At 48.8% G+C, this 27,793-nt stretch overlaps 1 protein-coding gene across 5 annotated transcripts in view; it reads left to right on the top strand.

The window, feature by feature from the left end:
* Positions 1–4,936: 4,936 nt before the first annotated feature.
* The window catches only part of TRAPPC9 (trafficking protein particle complex subunit 9), a 725,402-nt gene continuing 702,545 nt past the window's right edge, over positions 4,937–27,793 (top strand). Inside the window, exons 1-3 of one of the 5 annotated variants that reach the window (XM_014346060.6) lie at positions 4,937–5,236; positions 12,177–12,770; positions 26,150–26,295. In XM_014346060.6, coding sequence (XP_014201546.4) covers positions 4,953–5,236; positions 12,177–12,770; positions 26,150–26,295 — 1,024 coding nt within the window. In that variant the 5' untranslated portion in view covers positions 4,937–4,952. Of the gene's footprint in view, positions 5,237–5,288; positions 5,965–12,176; positions 12,771–26,149; positions 26,296–27,793 lie in introns of those variants that run through there. The other 4 variants (XM_034966644.3, XM_034966648.3, XM_055116980.2 and 1 more) reach the window with 4 other exon arrangements.

The following is a 27,793-nucleotide window of genomic DNA, read 5'->3' as shown; positions in this document are numbered from 1 at the left end:
CCCAGGAGGAAGAGGATCCACAGTGAGCCAAGATCGCACCACTGCGCTTCAGCCTGGGCCACAGAGCAAGACCCTGTCTCAAAAAAAAAAAGATAAAAAAAAGTTTTGTAAATGGTAGTTACCATCGTGTTATTTTGAAGGAAGAGTTATGAAGGTCTAACCAAGTAGCTGGTTCTTAGTTGTGCTAAATAAGTATAGTTATTTTTTCCCTCCATAGCCTGTGAGCTAGAAAGCCCAGGTGAGATATGACACTATGGAGTCCTATAACACGGGAAGGAGAAGAAACTCTTTATGGTACTGGTGGGGGATCAAAACCCTTGAGAGGTGCTGGCTTTTGCGCAAAGTGGAGTGATTGTATCACCCAACCGGAACACCGTTAGCCAGGACAGCAATCATAAGCTGGAATTGTACCAGGAAAGTAAAGCTATATGGTCACCTTACCCTGAGGCTGTACAAGTAGCATGTGACAGAATTTGTCCATTCTGTCTCAAATTGCCTTCTCACACTTTCTTTAATCCTAATGATAGCCCTATGAAATGATTATCCTTATATAATAACTGAAAATATGGAAGGCAAGTAATTAGGGAGTGATGGAGCAGGGACTCTGTCCTAAACTTTTTTTTTTTTTTTTTTTTTTTTTTTTTTTGAGATAGGGTCTCACACTGTTGCCCAGGCTGGAGTCTAGCCTGCACTTTTTTTTTTTTTTTTGAGACGGAGTCTTGCTCTTGTTGCCCAGGCTGGAGTGCAGTGGCACGATCTCTGCTCACTGTAGCCTCTGCCTCCCAGGTTCAAGCGATTCTCCTGCCTCAGCCTCCCGAGTAGCTGGGATTACAGGCGCCCACCACCACGCCCGGCTAATTTTTGTATTATTATTATTATTTTTAGTAGAGACGGGGTTTTGCCATGTTGGCCAGGGTGGTGTCAAACTCCTGACCTCGTGATCCGCCCGCCTCGGCCTCCCAAAGTGCTGGGATTACAGGTATGAGCCACCGTACCTGTCCCAGCCTGTATTATTAACTCACAGCTGTGATAATTGTCAACCTCAGCAAGCCTTGTGGGGCATTAGTCTCATATATAGATTATATATATATTATATGTGTGTATGTGTGTGTGTATATATATTTAGACAGAGTCTCACTCTTTGCTCTGTCTCCCAGGCTGGAGTGCAGTGGCACGATCGAGCTGACTACAGCCTTGACTTTCTGAGCTCAAGCAATCCTCTCACCTCAGCATCCCAAGTAGCTGGGACTACAGGTGTGCACAATCGAGCCGGCTATTTTTTAAATTTTGTGTAGAGATGGGGTCTAGCTATGTTGCTTGGGCTCATCTCGAGCTCCTGGGATCAAACAATCCTCCCTCCTTGGCCTCTCAAAATGCTGGGATTACAGACATGAGATACCGAGGCCAGCTTGGTCCTATTTCTTGAGACCCCTTGACTGGATGTTTCAGGGAAGCATATTCTGGCTGAGTTTACTGGATAATTTTCTTGTAGAGCTTGTTATGAACTGAATGTTCATGTTCTTCCCGAATTCATATGTTTAAATTTATTCCCCAATATGATCATATATGGATGTGGGGCCTTTGGGAGGTAATTAGGTCATAAGGGCAGAACCCCCATGAATGGGATTAGTGCGCTTCTAAGAAGAGACCAGGCTGGACACGGTGGCTCACGCCTATAATCCCAGCACTTTGGGAGGCTGAGGCAGGTGGATCACCTGAGGTCGGGAGTTCGAGACCAGCCTGGCCAACATGGTGAAACTGTGCCTCTACTTAAAATACAAAATTAGGCCGGGTGCGGTGGCTCACGCCTGTAATCCCAGCACTTCGGGAGGCTGAGGCAGGCGAATAACCTGAGGTCGGGAGTTTGAGACCAGCCTGACCAACATGGAGAAACCCTGTCTCTACTAAAAAATACAAAAAATTAGCTGGGTGTGGAGGTGCATGCCTGTAATCCCAAGTACTCAGGAGGCTGAGGCAGGAGAATCGCTTGAACCCAGGAGGTGGAGGTTGTGGTGAGCTGAGATTGCGCTACTGCACTCCAGCCTGGGCAACAAGAGTGAGACTCTATCTTAAAAAGAAAAAAAAAGAGACCAGACAGCTAGTTTGCTCTCTATCTGTCATGTGAAAATACAAGAAGCCAGCCATCTGCCATTCAGAAGATGACCTTCATCACACCCTACCCATGCTGGCGCCCTGATCTCAGTGTTGTTCTAGTAATTTCTTATATCTGCCCAAACCAACTAAGACAAATAGCCATATCATCAAAGTATTCTGCCTGTTAGGACTTTTGTAGAGGGGAGAGAGTGTGAGTATGAGGTTGGACCTGGTTATTTTAGAAATTCCTTCCAACCTTAGATGTCTGTAAATTCCTTGAGGGCAGGTTTTGTATGTTTGAATTCTCACCCTTCAGAGGAGATGCTTAGGAAATGTTAAAGATGCTAAAGGAGCACAGCTCCAGGACCTAGACAGTACGGGGACTGCTTTGGATGTTCTCATTTGATCATTGTGGGCTGGGCTGTGGCAGGCTCTTACACTCTCAGCCTCCGTTTTCTCATTGGTAAAAATGCAGAGTAATAATACCAGCACTTTGGGAGGCCGAGGTGGGAGGATCATGAGGTCAGGAGTTCGAGACCAGCCTGACCAACATGGTGAAACCCCGTCTCTACTAAAAATACAAAAATTAGCCGAGTGTGGTGGCGCGTGCCTGTAATCTCAGCTACTCAGGAGGCTGAGGCAGGAGAATCGCATGAACCTGGGAGGTGGAGGTTGCAGTGAGCTGAGAGCGTGCCACTATACTCCAGCCTGGGTGACAGAGTGAGACTCTGTCTCAAAAAAGTAAATAAATAAATTTAAAAAAAGCAGAATAATAGTCCCCGCTCTCCTTCCCCCACAGATTTGCTGAGACAGCAACATAAATTGATTGAAGTGTGTACATTGCAAATAAGCAATGTTTCCTTTTGCCAGCTTTCAATCTTGCTTTCCAAGTTGCTTGCCTTATCCACTTGCAGACAGAATAAGAAAAGACCTATGCAAAAAGTACAGTCTGTGGGGTCTGACAGCCCTGGATTTGAATCCCTAAATAGCACCAGCCACTTGTGTGACCCCAGCCAAGTAGGGTATCCTTTCTGGACTTCAGCACTAAAAATAGCTCCCTTGCTTGGATCTTATGAGGTAAGCTTGGAGCCTAGTTTCTGCACTCAGACCTCCATTAGCAGTGGCCTTTTAAATGTATCTTTTCTGTATTCTCTGTTAAGCCCATACGCTCTTTTGTTTATTTATTCATTTAAAAAAATAAAAAAAAAAAACACTTTTTTTTTGAGACAGGGTCTTGCTGTCTCTCCCAGGCTAGAGTGATCATGGTTTACTGCAGCCTCGACCTGGCTGGACTCAAGCGATCCTCTTGCCTCAGTCTCCTGAGTAGCTGTGACTACAGGTTTGTGCCATCCTGCCCAGCTAATTTTGGTATTTTTTCCAAGAGACAGAGTTTCCCTGTGTTGCCCAGGCTGGTCTTAAACTCCTGGGCTCAAGCAATCCGTCTGCTTCGGCCTCCCAAAGTGCTGGGATTACAGCTGTGAGCCACTGCACGGCCTCCATGCGGTCGTAACACCATGAGGTAGCCACGTTGGGCAGCTTGTGCGTTGTCAGGGAGACACTCTTCCTCAGCCCCTGGGCACCTCTGTTGAAAACTTCCTGGCTGTCTGGCAGGCTGGAAATCAGCTCTATTTGTTTTGCCCTGAAGATATGTTTTATTTATAACTCATTCTGACTCTGTAGAAAATAATTCAATAAAAACTCAATTGGTTTTCCACTAGCCCTGAGCAGGGATGAGGGATAGTATCTTATTTTATAACACATGTGATAATAAAACAGCCCTGGTCACATAGCCCAGAGCGGGTAAGTGCCTGCTGGCTGAAAGGAAAAATGCTGGCTCAGACCATTTCTCCCTTGCTGCTGTATGTGCTGAGAAAACCACTCCTGTCCTCTTTACTTTTCCATTTTAGGATTTTTTTTTTTTTTTTTTTTGAGATGGGCTCTCTCTGTCACCCAGGCTGGAGTGCAGTGGTGTGATCTCGGTTTACTGCAGCCCCCGCCTCCCGGGTTCAAGAGATTCTCCTGCCTCAGACTGCCTAGTAGCTGGGATTACAGGCATGTACCACCACGCTCAACTAATTTTTGTATTTTTAGTGGAGACTGGAGTTTCACCATGTTGCCCAGGATGATCTTGAACTCCTGACCTCAGGTGATCCACCCGCCTTGGCTTCCCGAAGTGCTGAGATTACAGGTGTGAGCCACCACACCCAGCCCTTTTTAGTGTTTTTTTTTTTTTTGAGATAGAGTTTTGCAGTTGTTGCCCAGGCTGGAGTGCAATCGCATGATCTCGGCTCACTGAAACCTCTGTCTTCCAGGTTCAAGCGATTCTCCTGCCTCAGCCTGCTGAGTAGCTGGGATTACAGGCGCGCGCCACTACATCTGGCTAATTTTGTATTTTTAGTAGAGACGGGGTTTCACCATGTTGGCCAGGCTGGTCTTGAACTCCTAACCTCAAGTGATCCACCCGCCTCAGTCTCCCAAAGTGTTGGGATTACAGGTGTGAGCCATTTCTCCTGGCCAGGATTTTTTAATTGAAAAAGAAATACATGTACATGTTAAAAGATTCAAACAGAACATTAAACATACATAACGGAGAGCGGCTCTCTGTTTTCAATTTTCCCTGCGGATGCCACTGTTAATTCATGTGCTGGGCATCTTAAGTCTGTAAGCCTCCCCCATCTCCTGCTTTATTTTATTTTATTTTTGAACCCAGAGGGGTTTAAATCCTTAAATGGCTTCTGCCCGCACTTAGCAAGCTTGGCGCCTTGGCACTGAACTAACGACAGCTGTCCTAGCCCCTGTCGCCTCTTTGGAACCTTTTATGTGGATGGATTGTTGGGGCCCTCAAAGTCGGGCGTGCCATGGTGCCAGCTGGGGATCAAGACCGCGCGCCACACAGGGGGAAGCCGGCCCAGGCTGGGGCTCGAACCTCACGTGCCTCCCGGGCCCTGCGATCCTGGAGGCGCTCCCAGGCCGCGCGCGCCACGGTCACCCACCGACGTGGGGGGCACGACCGTGGGGGTCACAGGGGGTACCGTGAGGGTCACAGGGGGTGCCGCAGGGATCCACAGTGGGCTTCCGCGGAGCCTCCACCCCTGAGCTTCACAGAGGAAGTGAAATTTGAGCTGCGCGCCCTGAAGGACTGGTAAGCGGCGGGGACAGAACTGGGCCTCCTTCCAGCTGCGCCGCCCCAGGTGCAGAAGCTTTCCTCCTAGTCTCCGCTCTCTTGCTCCGGTCCCTCCCTCCCTCCCCGCTCCATCTCCCTCCATCTCCCTCCTTCCCTCCTCCTCTTCCTCCCTCCTTTCTCCCCTCCTTTTTCTCTCCCTCCTCCTCCCTCCCCCGTCCCGTCCCTCCCTGTCTCCGCTTCTCTCCCTCGCTCCTCCTCCCTCCTTTCACCCCTCCTTTTTCCCTCCCTCCTCCCTCCTCCACCCTCTCCCTGTCCCCCGCTTCTCTCTCTCGCTGCCCCTCCCTCCTTCTTTCACCCCTCCTCCTCCCACTCTCCTCCTCCTCCCTCCCTCCCTGTCCCCGCTTCTCTCCCTCGCTCCTCCTCCCTCCTTCTTTCACCCCACCTTTTTCTCTCCCTCCTCCTCCTCCCTCCCCATGTCCCCTCGCTCCCTGTCCCCTCTTCTCTCCCTCGCTCCTCCTTCCTCCTTTCTCCCTCGCTCCTACCCTCTTGCTTCCCTCGCGTCTCTTGCAAAACCCGGGACGGATCGGGGGCCCAGGCCTGGCCTCCGCGCACGCGCAGGAGCAGCGCCGGCTCGGCCGCCAGTCGGAAGCGCCAGCCCAGAGCCTGGGAAGTGGCCGCAGAGGCTACTCGGCCCCGCTGCCCGCCAGGTCGTGGGCTCCCGCTCCGGGCCCGGGGCCACCGGCTGTGTAAGTGCAAAGCGGGGGGGCTCCCGGTCAGGCAATTCGGACCGGCTGCGGGGAGGGCTGCGCGGCTGGCCGTGGAGTCGGCGCGTCCCGCGGAGGGGCTCGCCCGGCCCTCACCTGTCCGGGCGGCGCCCGCCACACCTGTCCGGGTCCGCTGCCCGGCCGGGGTTCAGCGTGCACCTGCTCGAGGCGCCCTTGCTCCTGTTGGCGCTCTGCTTACATCTGTCCAAGGCCGTGTCCACACCCGCTGAAGACTCGGCGGACACCTGTCCGGGACCCGGCCCACACCTGCTGCCCGGGCCGGCTCTGCTCTCCCGAGCCCGCGGCGGGGGTCCCCTTCCCCTCTGCGCCTCCCAGCTGTCTCCGCCTGGCTTCTCCTCCCGGGCCGTCCGCGGCGCTGGAGCCCCCCGCCCCTGGGCCTGGCTAAGCCCCCTGGAGCCCGCGGGGTCTGGGACGCGCGGCTGGGGCCTGGGGCCCAGCACAGCCCACGCCCCCGGCGCTTTCCCCGCCCTGAGATCCCGGACTTCTCCCCTAGCCCTTTCCCTCCTGTCTCCTGGATTCAAAGTGCCTGCGATCTAGCTGGGCGGCATCAGGCGGTGCTCTCTGGGATAAGCGCGCTGTCAACTCCAACTTATCCCAGGGAACCCTGGGGAGAGGAAGTCAGGCTACTGGCCTGTGGTCTTCTCCCTGTCAGCCCACCCCAATCCCCTCCACCCCTACGGACCTTCCCAACGTGAATGTCTGTTAACCGAAAGTTTTCCCGTGTTAGGATGCGTTGTCTGTCTTCAAATGTTTTTATAGAGAGAGGAATTAAAACGCTGGAAGCAAGGCCCAGTTGAAAGGTATGGGGGAGTGACTTCCCTTCCATCCCCCACGGCCCCAGTTTAAACTGGTGACTGTCCCGTGTTTCTAAGGTAGTCATAGCTACCTATGACATCTTTGTTAACCTGAAACAAAGCACCGGGTGAATGATATTGGAGGCCCAGGAACATTGCCGTCCTAAAGATCTGGCTAGGTTTTGTTGTGTGTGTTTGTTCGTTTTTTTAATTGTGTGGAAGACTAGTAGTGTAGAGGGAAAAACAGTTGTCCGGAAACATGTAAACAATAAATGTTTCAGAAATCTAGTGTGTCAAAAATAACAGCTTCATTGAGCCTCGATTACCTGCCATAAAATCCACTGCTTTAAAGTGTACAATTCAGTGATTTTTTTTTTTTTTTTTGAGACAGAGTCTCGCACTGTCACCTGGGCTGGAGTGCAATGGCACGATCTTGGCTCACTGCACCCTCCGCCTCCTGGGTTCAAGCGATTCTCCTGCCTCAGCCTCCCGAGTAGCTGGTATTACAGGTGCCTGCCACCATGCCTGGCTAAATTTTTTTTGTATTTTTAGTAGAGACGGGGTTTCACTATGTTGGCCAGGCTGCTCTCGAACTCCTGACCTCGTGATCCACCCGCCTTGGCCTCCCAAAGTACTGGGATTACAGGCGTGAGCCACCATGCCCGGCCAATTCAGTGATTTTTAGTATATTCACACTTGTGTTACCATTGTCATTCCAGAACATTTTCATCACCCCAGAAAGAAACTCCATACCCATTAGCAGTCACTCCTCATTCCCCCCTCCCACAGCCCCTGGCGGCCACCAGTTTACTTTCGATATATATAGATTTGCATATTCAGGGAATTTCCTATTAATGGAATCATACAACATGTGGCCTTTTGTATTTAGCTTCTTTCACTCAGCACAGTGCTCTAAAGTTATTCATGTTGTGGCTTACATCAGCACTTTGTTCCTTTCTGTGGCTGAATAATATTCCATTGTATAGATTTAACATTTTGTGTATCAGGCAGTTGATGGACATTTGTGTTGTTTTCACTCCTTAGCTATTAAGAATAATGCTGTGCCTGGCCGGGCATGGTGGCTCACGCCTGTAATCCCAGCACTTTGGGAGGCCGAGGCGGGCAGATCACGAGGTCAAGAGATCGAGACCATCCCGGCTAACATGGTGAAACCCCCTCTCTACTAAAAATACAAAAATTAGCCGGGCGTGGTGGTGGGCGCCTGTAGTCCCAGCTACTCGGGAGGCTGAGGCAGGAGAATGGCGTGAACCTGGGAGGCGGAGCTTGCAGTGAGCCGAGATCGCGCCACTGCACTCCAGCCTGGCGACAGAGTGAGACTCCATCTCAAAACAACAAACAAAAAACAAGAATAATGTTGTGCCTGTAATCCCAGCACTTTGGGAGGCTGAGGCAGGTGGATCACCTGAGATCATGAGTTTGAGACCAGCCTGGACAACATGGCGAAACCCTATCTCCACGGAAAATACAAAAATTAGCCGAGCATGGTGGCTCACGCCTGTAGTCCCAGCTACCTGGGAGGCCGAGGCATGAGAATCGCTTGAACCTGGGAGGCAGAGGTTGAGGTGAGCTGAAATCCTGCCACTGTACTCCAGCCAGGGTGACAGAGCAAAACTCCGTCTCAAAAAGGAATAATACTGCTATGTACATTCCTGTACACATTTCTGGTGTGGACACGTTTTCAGATCTCTTGGATTGCTGGTTTTATAGCAGCTCTATGGAGGAACTACCAAGTTGAAGATACATATTTTTGCTGTTTTAATACCTGTATTAGCTTAGTCTCAGATACCAGAACTGGCTCAGTAGCAGGTGTTTTTTTTTTTTTTTTAAAGAGTCTTAACTTTGTCACCCAGGCTGGAGTGCAGTGGTGTGATCTCAGTTCACTGTAACCTCCTCCTCCCTGGGTTCAAGCGATTCCCGTGCCTCAGCCTCCCAAGTAGCTGGAATTATAGGTGCATGCCACCAAGGCTGGCTGATTTTTGTATTTTAGTAGAGAAAGGGTTTTGCCATGTTGGCCAGGCTGGTCTCGAACTCCTGACCTCAGGCGATCCACTCGACTTGGCCTCCCAAAGTGCTGAGATCACAGGTGTGAGGTCAGGTTGTTTTTTTTTTTTTTTTTTTGAGAGGGAGTCTTACTCTTATCGCCCAGGCTGGAGTGCAGTGGCGTGATCTCAGCTCACTGCAACCCCCACCTCCTGGGTTCAAGCGATTCTCCTGCCTCAGCCTCCTGAGTAGCTGGGATCACAGGCATGCGCTGCCACGCCTGGCTAATTTTTTGTATTTTTATTAGAGACCGGGTTTCTCCATGTTGGTCAGGCTGGTCTCCAACTCCTGACCTCAAGTGATCTGCCTGCCTCCGCCTCCCAAAGTGCTGGGATTACAGGTGTGAGCCACCACACCCGGCTGATTATGCTGCTTTTTAGATGAGACGATAGTTTTTATTTTTAAATTATTTATTTATTTTTTTGAGATGGAGTCTCGCTCTGTTACCCAGGCTGGAGTGCAGTGTTGTGATGTTGGCTCACTGCCTCCTCCACCTCCTGAGTTCAAGCAATTCTCCTGCCTCAGCCTCTGGAGTAGCTGGGACTGCGGGTGTGTGCTACCACTCCTGGCTAATTTTTGTATTTTTAATAGAGATGGGGTTTTGTCATGTTGACCAGGCTGGTCTCTAACTGCTGACCTCAAGTGATCCTCCCGCCTCTCTCCCAAAGTGTTGGGATTGCAGGTGTGAGCCACCGTGTCTGGCCGAGATGATACTTCTAAAATAAGGCCCTTTCTTACCTGCGGTGGGCCGCGCTCTCCTCCTCTGTAGAATGAAGGCTTCGGTGTTTCTCAGCTTCTGTTAAACCCGTGCCTACTTTTGAGAAACATGAGCGCTCCAGTCTCCCCCGCTCAGTATTTTGATATGTCCTCCGAGGGGTTTTATGCCTCTTTGTTGGAAGGTGATGTGATTTTGGTTCTTTCCAAGGTGGTTTTTGTGTGCAGAAAAGACTCTTTAGGGAATCGTTGTGGGGAAAGGGCAGGAGAGAGTGGGGCGTCGTCCTTGAGAGTGTGAGCACTGGAGTCAGGGACTTGGGTTGAGTCACACACATGTAATATACTTGTGAACCGTTTAGATCCTGGGCAGAAGCAAGACATGTTGGGAGGCTAGGGTTTCCTTTTTTTAAAATTTAATTTTGTCCATACTTCTCTATCCATGTGTATTTTTGAAGTCCGTAGAGGTGGGGTTGCGATGTATAGTCCATCGTGGGCTCTGCATATTCAGAATGGGATACGCAGTCCTCCTCCTCTCCGTGCAGGTGAGAAGCTTGCCATTAGAATTTCACAGAGGTCTTATAGCAATGTCACTTTAATCTTAGTGTCACCTGGGAGGGTTTTACTGCCACGATCTCTGCAGTCAGGCTTTGGTGACCTGAAGGTTATGCAGTTCTGGGCTTCCTATTTAAGAAAAAGAAAATAAAATTAAAAATGCAAAATTAGATAGAGGGCCATGGAAGGGGCCTGAAGCTGAACCCCATTAGCTCATGGTACAGCTGCCTCTGGCCATGGGGACCATGGCCAAATCCCCTCAGGAAGTGTGAGCCCGCTGATGGGGACAGTGGAGGTGTGTATCGAGGCATCTTTTTCTTATTTGATACAGAGAGCTCGTTTAATCTCCCTAACCTTTAAAAAAATTAGACTTTTTATTTGAGACTATAGTAGTTGTAGCTCCATGTGCATTTGTCAGAAATAATACCGAGGGATCCTGTATACCTTTTGCCCGGTTTCCCCCCGTGGTGCCATGTTACAAAACCACAGTATGTTATCACAACCAGAATGTTGACTTGCTGACACCTTGAGGTATGTGTTACTATCCTCATTCGTATTCATGATGAAACTAGGGTGCAGGGAAGCACACAGGCTTGCTCCAGGTCACCCAGATCGTGCATGTAGAGCTGGGAGTTGAATATCGGCCCTGACTTCCAGGCAGTGGGATTTCCATCATGACCGTCTGTGGGCTGGGGGCAGCATTCATTGGATTGTTCATTTGTTTGTTTGTTCACTAATTCCTTCAACAAACATGTATTGAGGATCTCCTATGAGCCAGATTCTTTCACGTGGGTCATCTAATTTAATTTTTCCCCAGCTCTGGGGAATCAGGTAATAACGTTTTCTTTTTATATCTGACAAAATTGGCTCAGAGAGGTTATGGCAACTCTCCCGTTTATAAAGGAACGGTGGTATATTTGTGTAATCTCTCCTTTTATGTTAGGCACAATGCTAGGCCCTTTACATTTGCAACCTCCTCAGTCTAGATACAGTTTTATAAGGCAAGTTCTTTTTCTTTTAATTCTTTTTTTTTTTTTGAGATGCAGTCTGGCTCTGTCGCCCAGGCTGGAGTGCAGTGGCGCCATCTGGGCTCACTGCAAGCTCTGCCTCCCTGGTTCATGCCATTTTCCTGCCTCAGCCTCCCAAGTAGCTGGGACTATAGGTGCCCGCCACCATGCCGGGCTAATTTTTTGTATTTTTAGTAAAGATGGGGTTTCACCACGTTAGCCAGGATGATCTCGATCTTCTGACCTCGTGATCCGCCTGCCTCGGCTTCCCAAAGTGCTGGGATTACAGGTGTGAGCCACCGCGCCCCGCCTCTTTTTTTTTTCTTTTTTGAGACGGAGTCTCTGTCACCCAGGCTGGAGTGCAGTGGCGCAGTCTTGGCTCACTGCAGCTTCCACCTCCTGGGTTCCAGCGATTTTCCTGCCTCAGCCTCCTGGGTAACTGGGATTACAGGCACGTGCCACCACACCCGGCTAATTTTTGTATTTTTAGTATAGGTGGGGTTTCACCATGTTGGCCAGGCTGGTCTCTAATTCCTGACCTCAAGTGATCCGCCAGCCTCGGCCTTCCAAAGTGTTAGGATTACAGGCATGAGCCACCATGCCCGGCCAAGACAAGTTCTTTTATCACCCCTACCAGGGAGCCCGGAATTCAAATCCAGATGTGATTGCACGGTGGATTTTTCTTAATATCCTGTTGAGGGGATGGGGGAGCAATTACACACGTGTTTATTCATTCACTCAACAGACATTTTTGAGCACTGACTCTTACTACTCCTGGTTAGGTGGTGAGAATAGAAAGATAAGAAACAGCCCCATTTCTGTAGAAGCTCCATGCTGAGGCCAAGGGACTGAAGGTCAACAGTTACAGCATTATGATCAGAGCTGCGACAGCCACGTGTAGAGCCCTAAGACCTGTTGATGCCACGGCTTTCCTTGGGGCTTCCCCTGCCTCTGGGTAGTGAAGGTCACAGTCACTGCCTCCCAGGGTGGGCTCTCAGCACTCAGGACTCTGCGTCTCACAGCCTCATTTCTTCTCTCTGAACAGGGACTTCAAAATGAGCGTCCCTGACTACATGCAGTGTGCTGAGGACCACCAGACGCTGCTCGTGGTGGTCCAGCCTGTGGGCATCGTCTCCGAGGAGAACTTCTTCAGGATCTATAAGAGGATTTGCTCTGTGAGTCAGATCAGCGTGCGGGACTCCCAGCGAGTCCTCTACATCCGCTACAGGCACCACTACCCACCCGAGAACAACGAGTGGGGCGACTTCCAGACCCACCGCAAAGTCGTGGGCCTCATCACCATCACAGACTGCTTCTCAGCCAAGGACTGGCCACAGACCTTCGAGAAGTTCCACGTGCAGAAGGAGATCTACGGCTCCACACTGTATGACTCTCGGCTCTTTGTCTTCGGGCTGCAGGGGGAGATCGTGGAGCAGCCGCGCACCGACGTGGCCTTCTACCCCAACTACGAGGACTGCCAGACGGTGGAGAAGAGAATCGAGGACTTCATCGACTCACTGTTCATCGTGCTGGAGTCCAAGCGCCTGGACAGAGCCACAGACAAGTCTGGGGATAAGATCCCCCTTCTTTGTGTCCCGTTTGAGAAAAAGGACTTTGTAGGACTGGACACAGACAGCAGGTAAGTTTACCTAGAGACCTAGGCCCCTTGGCCTCCCTACATCAGAAAGGGAAAGCACAGGGCAGAATTTCATTGCAGCAAGGAGTAGAAAGGTGGTGTCCATTGGTTTTTAAAACTAATGACTTTCTGTCAGAATCTGTTTGAGTGCTGCTAAAAAAACCAACCAAACAAAAACCAGTGACTTTTAAAGACAGAGACAGCCTTTGGTTGGGGGAGTCCTTTAGAGTTGTCTTGTACACTCCCCTCTTTTTAGTGGGGCTCCCCTCGTGGGACTCCTGGAGCTCTGTCCCATACAGCAGCCACAGCCAGTTGTGGCTTTTGGGCACTAGACACGAGGCTAGTTTTAGTTGAGATGGGCTGTGAATAAAACCCACGCCAGATTTTGAGACTTACTTCTGAAAAAATAAACTTTCTTGCTAATTTTTTTTTTTGAGACAGAGTCTTACTCTGTCTCTCCGGCTGGAGTGCAGTGGCGTGATCTTGGCTCAGTGCAACCTGCACCTCCCGGGTTCAAGTGATTCTCATGCCTCAGCCTCCCAAGTAGCTGGGACTACAGGCAGGTGCCACCATGCCTGGCTAAGTTTTGTATCTTTAATAGAGATAGGATCTTGCCACGTTGGCCAGGCTGGTCTTGAACTCCTGGCCTCGAGTGATCTGCCTGCCTTGGCCTCCCAAAGTGCTGGGATTACAGGTGTGAGCCTCCGTGCCTGGCCAACTTTCTTGCTAATATGTTTTATACAGATTACATGTTGAAATGATAGTATTTTACATATCTTAGGTTAAATAAACTATATTTTAAAAATCAGTATCAACTGTTTCATTCTTACTTTTAAAAATGTGGCAACTAGAAACTGAAATGTACTTACGTGGCTTGCGTTTTATTTCTGTTGGACAGCACTGTGCTAGAGCACAGTTTGAACACTTTTATTCAGTCTCGTCCCTTTGGTTCACAGATGAGAGGGTGAATCTGGAGAGGTAAGGGCTAGGTCCTAGCTGAGCTAGAAGTAAAGCCCACGTCTCCGGATTGCCGGGCTGTGCACCCTGCGTATGTGGCTACTTTTTCCCTCCTGATGGCCACAGTGTCGAATTCCTCACTTACAGAGCAGCCAAGCATGGATATCAGGATGCCAGAAATACCACCTGGGAGCTCCTAAACAGCTACCTTATACAAATGAAAAGTATGTCTATTCCCTCTGTGTACAAGGAGTGTTGGATAGAGCAGGAAAAGGTCAGCTTCCCATCTTGCCTGTTATTAAGTCAAAAACTTTATTTCAAATCAGAATTGCAGATGAGCTCTTCCTTGCCACTTCCTTCCACTCTCTGCTCGCTGCTGTGTCTTGCCATGGTGGCTGTTCTGCAGAGCTGGATGAGATGCAAGCCTAGGCAGCAGCTGTTTGCCAAGAGGGCGTCCCCATTTGCCAGGGAAAGTGATGTGTCACTGTGTCAGTCACTGGCCTCCTGGCTTGGACAGGGCTCTCCCTCCTCCTGTATAGGATTGGCTGATGAGCCACAGGTGAGGATTCAGTGATGTAAGGTGCATGCCACCATAGTGCCTGCTGCAAAGTAGGTGCTCAGTACGTTTCTGAAATTTATCTAAGGTCACACGGTGTCGTTCTGGTTGTTGGTAAGTATGAGGAGAGATGATCACAGAATTGAGACACAGTAGTCTTAAGTCCAGCCCTCAGAGTTGGAAGCATAGAATAGCCTCAGTCGTACCTGCCTGTGGTGCTTTGCAGGGTCTGGAAGGAAGGAATTTTCATTTCTTCACCCAAATGTGCATATTTGGCTTAAGGAAAGGAAAAGGCATGCTGTAGACCTGCTCTGTGTTTAATCCTCACGGCAGCCCTGTGATCTACACGGGGTTGCTGTGCTGGCTGATGTGGGGCTGAGGCAGCAAGGTTCAGAGACCCGGGCAGCCACCAAGCAGCAGAGCTGATATAAGCACCAGGTCTGTCTCTGAGGCCCGGGGCCTTTCTACCTCACCTCGTTGCCTTCTGCTGCGCCTCCTGTGCCTCTTGAATAGCGCACACTGCTGTCCAGCCAGCAGGCACTGTGGGAGTCATCCCTGATAAGGTGTTGCTGTATGGTGTGCACAGCTTGGCGGCCACCTGCGAGGTCGGCAGGGAGTGGCCTGCCCCTGCTTTACAGAGAAGGGGTGAGGGATTGAAGCTCACAGGCAGCATGGGTCAGGAATCCTGCTCTGACCCCTTGACTCATGCCTTCCTCCTTTGCCACATGGGCATCAGTGACATTTTTCAGTCATCCACTTCTTGGCTGTGAGGTTGCAGATCCACCTTCAAATGCCAGGTCTTTTTTGCCTTTTGAAATCTGAGCTCACAACTCTGCAGGAGGAGCGGGAGTGTGCTGTGACTCAGTGCGTCACGCATAGTGGATAATGACTGACAAGTGTTTGTTAGAGCCTTCATATGCCAGGCATGGCTCCAGGCACTGAAAATATAGTGGCACATAAAGCTGCTTGCTCACTGCAGTGGGACAGCCGCAATTAGACATCAGTTAGCATTTGAACTTCAGTGAGATAATGACACCAGTGAACTCGAATCAAATACATCCTTCTCTCATAATGGGTAACCTGTTGTTGCTTTTGTTTCTCCATGGTTCTCTAATTTTTTTTTTTTTTTTTTGAGATGGTGTCTTGCTCTGTCGCCCAGGCTGGAGTGTGGTGGTGCAGTCTCGGCTCACTGCAACCTCCGCCTCCTGGGCTCAAGCGATTCTTTGTGCCTCAGCCTCCTGAGTAGCTGGGATTACAGGCGTGCGCCACCACACTCAGCTAATTTTTGTATTTTTAGTAGAGACAGGGTTTCACCATGTTGGCCAAGCTGGTCTCGAACTCCTGACCTCAAGTGATCCACCGGCCTCGGCCTCCCAAAGTGCTGGGATTACAGGTGTGAGCCACAGTGCCTGGCCGGTTCTCTAATTTTTGAAGGAATGCTTTGGTGCAGGAACAAAGCCTTGTCTCCCCTGCAACTCTTGGTAGGAGTGAGGAAGTGTCCAACCTGAAATGGGATGGTATTTTGTAGCTCAACAGGAAATGTCCAGATGTAAGGCCAGTTTTGGTTTGACACATTGACCATACTGATAGGCCTCCTGACAGGTCATTCTACCTTCAGGACCTGGAGTTCCCCGGTACACGAGGTGTAGGTGTAATTTACTTACCAGCTCACATGTGCCCCTCATGAAAACCCATGGCCCATTCTTGTCCATGTAGTGTTGTAGTTATCAAAATTATTTCTGTTCTTATATGTTTCTAATTTTTGCTTGTTCCTCTTTCTTTTCTTTTTCTTTTTCTTTTTTTCTGTCATACTGCCCTGTGAGTGTGTTATTGGGTCTGAAAAGGTAGGCTGTAAACATGTTGCATTAAAAATAGCTAGATTTCCCTATGTGCTGCCTTCTCATAGCCTTCACTGCTTTAAAAAACAAACACTGCTGTCTAAATCTATATGTTAACTGGATAGTCTTTTCATTTTTTTAAAATATGTTTTTTAATTTTAGCTTTTTTTTAGCACGTAACCCATTGGCGTTTGGTGTTTGCTAAAATATTTGCTCTGGGGGATCTTGTTCCGTCTGTAGCATTTAGTGACACACCAGCCTTTATTCTTTGGTTTGTTTGTTTTGAGGAAGTGAATTGCTAATTGATTTAGGCGGCTTTAGGGGGTTTTCCTGGGATAGCTTAACTGCAAAAGTCTCAGGCTGCAGCGCCATGCTTGATCCTGGGCTTCTGAGCGAACGTTTCTGGCCTGTGATTCCCGGCTGTGGCTGTGGGCCGTGCATGAAGGCAAGGAATGCTGGCACTGGAGTGTGCTGGCGGCCAGGGGAGCTGTGGGAGGGTGCGGCTGTCTTTTCTTTTGCTTCTGCCTTGAGCATGCCATTTCCCATTTCCTTCACCTCAGCGACTTTCCACCATAAAGGAGACACAGGCCATTCTAAAACCCACACCAGGCTGGGCGCGGTGGTTCACATCTGTAATCCCAGCACTTTGGAAGGCCGAGGTGGGTGGATCACCTGAGGTCAACATGGTGAAACCCTGTCTGTACCAAAAATAAAAAAGTTAGCCGGGCGTGGTGGCATGTGCCTGCAGTCCCAGCTTACTTGAGAGGCTGAGGCAAGAGAATTACTTGAATCTGGGAGGCAGAAGTTGCAGTGAGCCGAGCTCATGCCATTGCACTCCAGCCTGGGCGACAAGAGCGAAACTCCATCTCAAAATAAAAAACAAAAAAACCCACACCAGTCTTTTGCGCCCCTTATGAGGGCTCAAGGGCAATTTGTTTAAGTGTCAGGGAAATACGGCCTTCTAGTTCACTTGGATCTTGCAGACACAAGGCCCTGTATAAGTGACCACTTTCCTTTTTGTTTCTGCCAATGAGCATTCAGAACCAGAGAGGCAGTTCACCCTTAGCTATTGTACAGGCTCTTACCTGCTCTAGACTTTCCATTTAACCTCATGTAGGTAAGACATAGAAATAACTGTGTCTGCTTTTTTTTTTTTTTTTTTTTTTTTTTGAGACAGAGTCTTACTCTCTCGCCCAGGCTGGAGTACAGTGGCGCGATCTTGGCTCACTGCAAACTCCGCCTCCTGGGTTGAAGCAATTCTCCTGCTTCAGCCTCTCAAGTAGCTGGGATTACAGGCACGTGCCACCACACCAGGCTAGTTTTTTGTATTTTTAGTACAGACAGGGTTTCACTGTGTTGGCCAGGCTGGCCTCGAACTCCTGACCTCAAGTGATCCACCTGCCTTGGCCTCCCAAAGTGCTGGGATTATAGGCATGAGCCACTGCACCAAGCCAGTGTCTGCATTTGTTGACGCTAATGTCCCTCACTGGTGGCACATCATTTGTTTGCATTACTGATCTAGAGTCTCCAACACCAAGGGCAGCCCTGCAGGACACTCTTTGGCTGGCCTAGTCCCCTGTGGTTTCATCCCCCTCAGGGAAAGGTTCTCGCTCTGTGACCTGCTGCCACCACCTCACTGCCCAGGGGCCTTGTTTCTTCCTCAGTGCTCTGGTCCAAGTACCAACACTTTCTTTCTTCGTTTGCTTTGTCCCAGTTGAGACAGGCTGGGCTTTCTGAAAGATTTCATCACATTCTAGGGTGGCGGAACAGAAGAGACATGAATGTATTAAGTACAGGAAGTCGTAGCTGTCCAGCTTGGAAAATGCAGGGCAGGGATCCAGTGGTGGCTGGTTTAACCCTGGGCTGTGGGCCTTTTCTGCCGCCACTGGCTCCCAGGATCCATGGGGACAGCCTGGCCCAGGCTCCCTCCTCCCCTGCTCTCCTGGCAGCCGAGTCTCGGAGTTCACAACCCAAGTGCTCTCCTGGACCGCAGGCCCTTCAGAGTTCAGACCACAGGAGAGTCTTGAGTCCTTGTCTTGGGCTGTCCTCTCCACCTCCTGTGTGAGAGACAAGCGCCTTTCCTAAGTGACCTGTGCCAGGAGAGACCTCCCTCATTAGCAGGTGCCCTCCAGAGGTGACTCAGCACACATTTATGGGAAGCTTGCCATGTGCTGTGCTAGGTGCTGGGGCATGAAGCTGTGATATACTTTAGAGACAGAGATGGGGAAAAGATGATGGACAGAAAGGAGAAATCTGTCTGAGAGTGTGACTCGAACAGAGTAGCCGGTGGGCTGTTTCTTACCATGGGGGAAACTGGGAGGCCATGGGGGAAGTGTTTTTGAGATGCCTGTTGGGCATTCAAACGGAGAGATTAAAGAGGCAGTTGGATGTGAGTCCGGAGCTCAGGGGCAGGAGGTGGACTAGAGAGACACATGGTTGTTTGCAGTATGTAGCCTGTGTTGAAAACCCTGAATGTGGATGAGCTGAGCGAGGGAGAATGCAGATGGAGGCAGGAGGAAGGCCCCGGGCTGACCCCTGGGTGCTTGCCGTGACCAGGAGACTGGAGGACAGCCCAGATCCTGTTTTTTTTTTTTCCCCGAGATTGGAGTTTCACTCTTGTTGCCCGTGCTGGAATGCAGTGGTACCATCTCAGCTCACTGCAACCTCCGCCTCCCCGGTTCAAGTGATTCTCCAGCCTTGCCTCCTAAGTAGCTAGGATTACAGGCATCTGCAACCATGCCCCACTAATTTTGTATTTTTAGTAGAGATGGGGGTCTCACCATGTTGGTAAGGCTGGTCTGGAACGCCTGACCTCAGGTGATCCTCCTGCCTCAGTCTCCCAAAGTGTTGAGATTACAGGCGTGAGCCACTGCTCCTGACTGGGGTTTTCTATATTATTCCACGGAGTTAGGGGTTTTAGGTGCAGCTGCCACTTCTTCTAAAGGTGCTGGGGGTGGGGCTGCTACTAAAGAAATCCGAAGGGAATGATGTGGCCAGATTTGCCCTTCACCTCCTCCGTCCTGGCAGCAGGATGGAGTCCCAGCTGAACAGACTGTCTTTCCCATGGACCCAGAAGGGCAGATCAGGAAGGACATCTTGAGGAGAAAGGTGCTGGGGAATTGGGGGAGGGACTGTTGGATAGTTCTGGAATAGCTCTTTTTAACAAAAGATAAAAAACACAAAACAAAACCCTCTTATGAACATTGCTAGTTACTATTGAGGAAGCAGTTCTTTTTTTTTTTTTTTTTTTTTGAGACAGAGTCTCACTCTGTTGCCCAGGCTGGAGGGCAGTGGCACGTTCTCTGCTCACTGCAACCTCTGCGTCCCAGGTTCAAGCAATTCTTTTGCCTCAGCCTCCTGAGTAGCTGGGACTACAGGTGTGTGCCACTATGCCTGGCTAATCTTTTTTTTTTTTTTTTTGAGACGGAGTCTAGCTCTGTCGCCCAGGCTGGAGTGCAGTGGCGTGATCTTGGCTCACTGCAAGCTCCGCCTCCCCGGTTCAGGCCATTCTCCTGCCTCAGTCTCCCGAGTAGCTGGGACTACAGGCGCCCGCAACGACGCCCGGCTAATTTTTTTTGTATTTTTAGTAGAGACGGGGTTTCACCGTGTGAGTCAGGATGGTCTCGATCTCCTGACCTCCTGATCCGCCTGCCTCGGCCTCCCAAAGTGCTGGGATTACAGGCGTGAGCCACCGTGCCCAGCCTAATTTTTATATTTTGTTTAATAGAGATGGGGTTTCGCCATGTTGCCCAGGCTGGTCTTGAACTCCTGAGCTGAGACAATCCACCTGCCTTGGCCTCCCAAAGTGCTAGGATTACAGGAGTGAGCTACTATGCCCGGCTGGAGGCAGTTCTTTTTTAACACTTTTAAGTGTAAGGCACTATGCTGAGTGGATATGAGGACAAGTAAGACAGCCTATCATCAGAGGCTTAAACCTGACTACGGGTAATACAAGTTTAAAAGGGGAGAAGGGGGAAACGAATGTGACTATACATCAGATACCAGTTAGCCACCCACCCACCTACTTTATTTATGTTGCACTGATGCCACCTGAGGCAGATTGTGACAGGCCCAATTTGCTGGGAGGAAGCACTCTCAGAGGGGTTAAATAATGAGTCCAGCGTCACCCAGCTAGTAATGACGCAGCAGGATTCAAACTCAGGTTCTTCAGACTTTAAATAAATGCATGTTCTCTCTACTAATTACGTTACCTTCCTCTTATACTTGGAAGACTAAAGTAAATCAGTTTCGGAGCCTTTCAGAAAAATCGTCAAAAGAACTTCTCTTGCTTAAGTGTTGCAGATTTATTTCACAAAGCTTAGCCTTCCTTGATAGTTAGGTAGCGTCAAAGTGTTTTACATCCCAGGGAGACAGGTTTTTCATTTTGCTTTTACATTGACACGGTTGCAAATAATGCATATATGCAAAACAAAATGTAGACGCTTCTGAACTTTTAATGAAAACTTTTCAGTTCTCTCTCTTTTTTTTTGTTTTTGAGATGGGGTCTGGCTCTGTTGCTCAGGCCGGAGTGCAGTGGCGTGATCTCGGCTCATTGCAACCTCTGCCTCCTGGGCTCAAGTGATCCTCCCACCTCAGCCTCCCGATTAGCTGGGACTACAGGCGTGCACCACCACATCTGGTTAAATTTTTTGTATGTTTTTGTAAAGATGGGGTTTAACCATGTTGCCCAGGCTAGTCTCGAATTCCTGAGCTCAAGCAATCTGCCTGGAATTACAGGCATGCTGTATAATCCATGCAGGGATTACAGGTGTGAGCCACGTGGCTGGCTTCTTGCTCTTTCTTTGTATAGAGTGATGTTTTAATATTCAAACTTTAACATAAAAAAGTTCAGATGGAAGAAATCAACACTAACAATTTGTTTTCAGTTTTTCATTAGGCAAGATACAGTATCAGCTAATGGTCCATAAAGCATCTGAAACTGAGTATAAAACGTTGCATTTCTTTTTTTTTCTTTTCTTTTTTTTTTTTTTTTAACTTTCTGTTTAGAGCTCTCTTGCATTTTTTTTTTTTTTTTTTTGAGACACTGTCTCATTTGCCCAGGCTGGAGTACAGTGGCGCGACCTTGGTTCACTGCAACCTCCGCCTCCCAGGCTCAAGCCATTCTTGTGCGTCCAGCCTCTGAGTAGCTGGGATTACAGGTGTGCGCCACCGCACTCAGCTAATTTTATTTTATTTTATTTTATTTTTACCATGGAATCTCGCTCTTGTTGCCCAGGCTGGAGTGCAGTGGCGCGATCTCGGCTCACTGCTACCTCCGCCTCCCAGATTCAAGCAATTCTCCTGCCTCAGGCTCCTGAGTAGCTGGGATTACAGGAGCCCGCCACCACGCCTGGCTAATTTTGTGTTTTTAGTAGAGATGGGGTTTCACCATGTTGGCCAGGCTGGTCTCAAACTCCTGACCTCAGGTGATCCGCCCGCCTCGGCCTCCCAGAATGCTGGGATTACAGGCGTGAGCCACCATGCCCTGCCTAATTTTAGTATTTTTAGTAGAGACAGGGTTTTGCTATGTTGGACAGGCTGTTCTCGAACTCCTGGCTTCAAATGATGTGCCTGCCTCGGCTTCCCAAAGTGCTGAGATTTCAGGTGTGAGCCACTGTGCCCAGCTGCTCTGGCATCTTAAGTTTGTCTGCTTTGGTGCTTCAGCTCTACCACGTGGGCACCTTTTAGTATACTTATTGTATTTACATCAGGCACGTAGTCAAAAGGCTCCCCACCCCAAAACATTGTAGTGCAAAATTATGGGCTGTAGCCGTTATTTAAGTATACAAATACTTCTTTTTTTTTTTTGAGATGGAGTCTTGCTCTGTTGCCCACGCTGGAGTGCAGCGGCGCGATCTTGGCTCACTGCAAGCTCTGCCTTCCGGGTTCACACCATTCTCCTGCCTCAACCTCCTGATTAGCTGGGACTACAGGCGCCCACCACCACGCCCGGCTAATTTTTTGTATTTTTTAGTAGAGACGGGGTTTCACCATGTTAGCCAGGATGGTCTCGATCTCCTGACTTCGTGATCCGCCCGCCTTGGCCTCCCAAAGTGCTGGGATTACAGGCGTGAGCCACCGCGCCTGGCTTTTTTTTTTTTTTTTTTTTTGAGATGGAGTCTCGCTCCGTTGCCAGGCCAGAGTGCAGTGGTGCCATCTCAGCTCACTGCAACCTCTGCCTTCCGGGTTCAAGCGATTCTCCTGCCTCAGCCTCCTGAGTAGCTGGGACTACAGGCACATGCCACCATGCCCAGCTAATTCTTGTATTTTTAGTAGAGATGGGGTTTCACCATGTTGGCCAGGATGGTCTCTATCTCTTAATTTCGTGATCCGCCTGCCTCGGCCTCCCATAGTGCTGGGATTACAGGCATGAGCCACCTCGCCAGGCCCAAAGACTTCTTAAACTGTGTAATACCATCCCCGACCCTGCAAAAGAGATTCTCTCTATCCAGGTTCCCTTGGATTTTAGTTGCAAACTGTTGTTGAGCAGCTTTAGCTTTTCTTTGGATTTGAATGTAGAAATTTCTTTGCAGATAAATTGTTTTTTGGACTAGAATACCAAGCTCTTGTTTTCCATAAGCCATATAAATAGTACCAAAATCAGAAAAATATTAAGCATTTTATTCTTTTTTTTTTTTTTGACAGAGTCTCGCTCTGTCGACCAGGCTGGAGTTCAGTGGCGCAATCTTAGCTCACTGCAAGCTCCGCCTCCCAGGTTCACACCATTCTCCTGCCTCAGCCTCCCGAGTAGCTGGGACTACGGCGCCTGCCACCACGCCCGGCTAATTTTTTGTATTTTCAGTAGACACGGGTTTTTGCCGTGTTAGCCAGGATGGTCTCAATCTCCTGACCTTGTGATCCGCCCGCCTCGGCCTCCCAAAGTGCTGGGATTACAGGTGTAAGCCACCGCGCCTGGCCTCATTTTGTTTTTATACAATTTAAAATATTTGTATGGTTTTATTGTATTATGACTTTCATATGAAAAACTATAAGAGTATTTATATGACTTTTTGTAAAAGTCCTATGTTTTCAAAACAAATTGTTTATCATAATGTTTGCACTTTTAAAAACAAGTTATGTATTTAGAAGATGCTACTAGAAAAATATTTTTTGAAATTTTGTAGCTTATATTTTGCTACAGCAGGTGTACACTTTTGTGAAGTTCATGTGAAGATGTAATAATTTACTCCTTTCTTTTTTTAAGGGACAGGATCTTGGTCTGTTGCCTAGATTACAGAGCAGTGGCAAAAATCATGGCTCACTGCAGTCTCGAATTCCAGGGCTCAGGTGATCTTCCTGCCTCTGCCTCCTGAGTAGCTGGGACTACAGGTGGGAGCCACCATGCCAAGCTAATTAAAAAAAATTTTTTTGTAGGCTGGGCACAGTGGCTGACTCCTATAAATCTAGCACTGTGGGAGGCCAAGGCAGGTGGATTGCTTGGGCCCAGGAGTTCCAGACCAGCCTGGGCAACATGGCGAGACCCTGTCTCTACAAAAAATATAAATATTAGCTGAGCAAGGGGTTGTGTGCCTGTAGTCCCAGTTACTTGGGAGGCTGAGGTGGGAGGATCACCTGAGCCTTTGTAGAGACATGGTCTTGCTCTGTTGCCCAGCTGTCTCGAAGTCCTAGCCTTAAGTGATCCTCCTGCCTCGGCCTCCCAAAGTGGTGGTATTACAGGTATGAGCCACCATGCCTGGCCTAATTTACTTCTTTAGGATGCTTTAAATCAAATCTTTTCTAATTGGTTAGGAGTAAAGTTTTGTTGTTGCTTTAAAGTCTAATTTAAAATATATTAAACTAATATACAGTAGTATTTGTAAACTTATTCATGTATTAAGAGTTGACAGTTATGTTACTGGTGGAGGAAAATGTCCATTTGGATACTGAGTTTTTTTTTTCCCATTTGGAACAGGATAACATACCAAGGAAGTGAGCAAAACACTGTCTACCTTTGAGAGTAAGAGCTGGCTGGGCAAAGAACTGTAATCCCAGCTCTTTGGGAGGCTGAGGCAAGAGGATCACTTGAGCCCAGGAGTTCAAGACCAGCTTGAGCAACATAAGGAGACCCTGTCTCTACAAAAAATAAAAAACAATTAGCCAGGTGTTGTGGTGCACACCTGTGGTCCCAGTTACTGGGGAGGCTGAGGTGGGAGGATCTCTTGAGCCCAGGACTTGGAGGTTGCAGTGAGCTGTGATTGTGCCACTGGGCTCCAGCCTGGGCAGCAGAATAAGACCTTGTCTCCAAAAAAAAGGTAACAATGTTCTAGAAACACATCAAGGACACTTAACCCAAAGTGCAGAGGTTGGAGTCAGGGAAGGCTTCCTTGAGAACCTGGTCATTGAGATGAGCCTAAAAGAGAGTGGAAGTTGTGAGGCAGATAGAGCCTGAGGTTGGGGGACTTCAGCATTGCAGCAAGGTTGCCTGTGGAGTGCAAAGCCACAGTGGTAGGAGGGGAGGCCAGAGCCGTGGGAGGGGCTAGCTATGGACTGCATGCCTCTCCCTGCGACTGAATTGAGCATCCTGTGAAAGGTTTGCAGTGGGGGAGGGACACAGACTGATTTGTGCTTTGGGAAGGACACTCTGGCCGTGTGTGTATAGAAGCAATGAAGGGGAAGGGAGTGCAGAGTGAGGAGTCAGAGACTAGGCGGAGGCTGCTGAGGTGACTGCTGTTGGGATGGGAAGAGCAGCTTAGATGCTTTCTTTTCTTTTCTTTTTTTTTTTTTTTGAGAGTCTCACCCTGTCCCCCAGGCTGGAGTGCAGTGGCACGATCTCGGCTCACTGCAACCTCCGCCTCCCGGGTTCAAGTGATTCTCCTGCCTCAGCCTCCTGAATAGTTGGGACTACAGGCGCATGCCACCACGCCCGGCTAATTTTTTGTATTTTTAGTAGAGATGGGGTTTCATCGTGTTAGCCAGGATGGTCTCGATCTCCTGACCTTGTGATCCGCCTGCCTCGGCCTCCCAAAGTGCTGGGATTACAGGCGTGAGCCACTGCACCCTGCCAGATGCTGTATTTTCTTATGGGGAGGGTTTGTTAGCAGGGGCCATCCTGACACTGCCTTGTGGCCAGGAAGGAGACAAATGAAGGCTGGCGTTTCTTTTTCTTTCTGCGTCTGCCTTACGTTGTGATCGTTGTTTAAAACTTATTCAGAATGGAAACACTAAATTCCAGAGTAACAAAGAGTTTGTTGAACTCGTTAGAGTTAGACATGATAGGATTTAACATTGTATTGAGATGTGTCAATAACATTCATTTACTTAGAAACGTCACATCTTCTGGATTTCCAGAGGAGTTTTATTCTTGATAAGTTTGCTTTCTTGATGAGGGAAAGTTTAATCCAGCTGCAGTTTTTCTTTTAAAAAAAAATAATCTATCTTAAGAAATAGAACATTTAAAGGTTAGAAGTATTTAAAAATGATAAAAGGAATACTTTGGTACAGTTTCTTTGGTTTCTGAGTTGATTAGGGACTCAGAAGCCTTTGCATTATTTAGTGGTGTATCCTTGCCAATATTTAAAGAGCTGTTAGTGAGCACCCCAGGCCCTGCTCTCTGGAAGCTTTCCTAAAGCTTGCCCTGAAATAGCGAGGATGAACGTCTTGTTTGCTAAAGCCAAATGGTTGGCTAATAAGACTCATCATAGCTCTCTTTATAAAATAATAAGAGGTTTGATGTTAAGAAGTGGAAGATAATTGATTTTTTAAAAAAGCTGAAACATAAACTTCCTTATGCTAATGTTACAACTGGAAAATCTAAAAAGAAAAATCCAACTGTAACATTGCCTACGTGAAAGACATGGTAGAAGTCCTTACGTACCGATCACCTTTAAACAAATTGCTTGGCAGTACATTTTTGAAATCAAGACCACTCCAGCTCACATAACTGGCAATGATTATTGCTGACTTAAAATTATAGAGCCTACAGTTGCCTTCTTAGCATTTTCAGTAGTGAGAGAATTGAATAGTGCTTAGTCAGAGTGCTTTCTGGGTGGGAGTTGTATCGTAATAAAGATACATTTTCATGTATTTTCTAGACATTACAAGAAGCGGTGCCAAGGCCGCATGCGGAAGCACGTGGGGGACCTGTGCCTGCAGGCAGGGATGCTGCAGGACTCCCTGGTACATTACCACATGTCGGTGGAGCTGCTGCGTTCTGTGAATGACTTTCTGTGGCTTGGAGGTAAGATGAGCTGATGAAGATGATCTGGTATGTAATTGTTTCAACTGTTATTTAAAATGAGAGGCTGGGTGTGGTGGCTCACGCCTGTAATCCCAGCACTTTGGGAGGCTACGGCAGGCCAAATATGAGGTTAAGAGATTGAGACCATCCTGGCCAACATGGTGAAACCACGTCTCTACTAAAAATACAAAAATTAGCTGGGCGTGGTGGCACGTGCCTATAGTCCCAGCTACTCGGGAGGCGGAGGCAGCAGAATTTCTTGAACCAGGAGGCAGAAGTTGCAGTGAGCAGAGGTTGCGCAACTGCACTCCAGCCTGGCAACAGAGCGAGACTCCATCTCAAAAAAAAAAAAACAAAATAGGCCGGGCGCGGTGGCTCACGCCTGTAATCCTAGCACTTTGGGAGGCCGAGACGGGCGGATCACGAGGTCAGGAGATCGAGACCATCTTGGCTAACACAGTGAAACCCCGTTTCCACTAAAAATACAAAAAATTAGCCGGGCGTGTTGGCGGGCGCCTGTAGTCCCAGCTACTCAGGAGGCTGAGGCAGGAGAATGGCGTGAACCCGGGAGGCGGAGCTTGCAGTGAGCCGAGATCGCACCACCGCACTCCAACCTGGGAGACACAGCGAGACTCCGTCTCAAAAAAAACAAAACAAAACAAAACAAAAAAAACCCAAAATAAAATAAAAAAAGAAATGAGAAGAAATGGCAGAAGAAAGTCCCCAAAAAGAAGGGATGAGGGAGGAAAAGCAGCCAGCCTGTGCTGGTTGCCACGAGCAGTGGCCTGGGATGCTTCCCTGCTGTGTCTGCTGCCCTCCTCCCACCCTGCCGTGCGTCCTCTGAAGGAGGCCCTGCCCACGCTTTCCCTTTTCCTCTGTTCTTAGTATACCTTGCCCTCTGCTTTGGATGCCGTTCCCCATGATCTTCACCTCTTAGACTCCTCCCTCAAAACCTCCTCCATGTGTCACATGATGAATGGATAAACGAAATGTGGTATGGGCATACAGCGGAATATTATTCAGCCATGAAAAGGAGTGAAATTGTGATACCACTGCAGCACGGATGAACCTTGACAACTTTGTGCTAAGTGAGAGAAGCTAGGCATGAAAAAGGCCGCAGATTGTATGATTATATATGAAGTGGCTAGAATAGGCAAATCTATAGAAGCAGAAAGTAGACAACTGGTTCTAGGGGCTGGGAGGAGGGGGAATGGGAAGTGACAGTTAACGGGCATAAGGTTTCTTTCTGGGGTGATGAAAATGTTCCAGAGTCAGTCAGTGGTGATGGTTGCACAGTTGTGATTATACTAAAAACTGCTGACTTGCACACTTTAAGTGGGTGAATTATATGGTGTGTGAACTCTATGTCAATCTTAAAAATTAAAAGAAAGGCAAGGAGAAATCCTACTTCAAAGCACAGCCATCTCTGATCCCCCGCAGCAGTCGGCAGAGCGGGTGCTCTGCCTGAGATGTTGCTGACACTTTGTGCTGGAATCGG

This window comes from Pan paniscus, chromosome 7 (genome assembly GCF_029289425.2).
Source record: "Pan paniscus chromosome 7, NHGRI_mPanPan1-v2.0_pri, whole genome shotgun sequence".
Taxonomy (NCBI): domain Eukaryota; kingdom Metazoa; phylum Chordata; class Mammalia; order Primates; family Hominidae; genus Pan; species Pan paniscus.
Note: the sequence above shows the minus strand (reverse complement) of the source record. Positions and strands in the feature narration are given on the sequence as shown.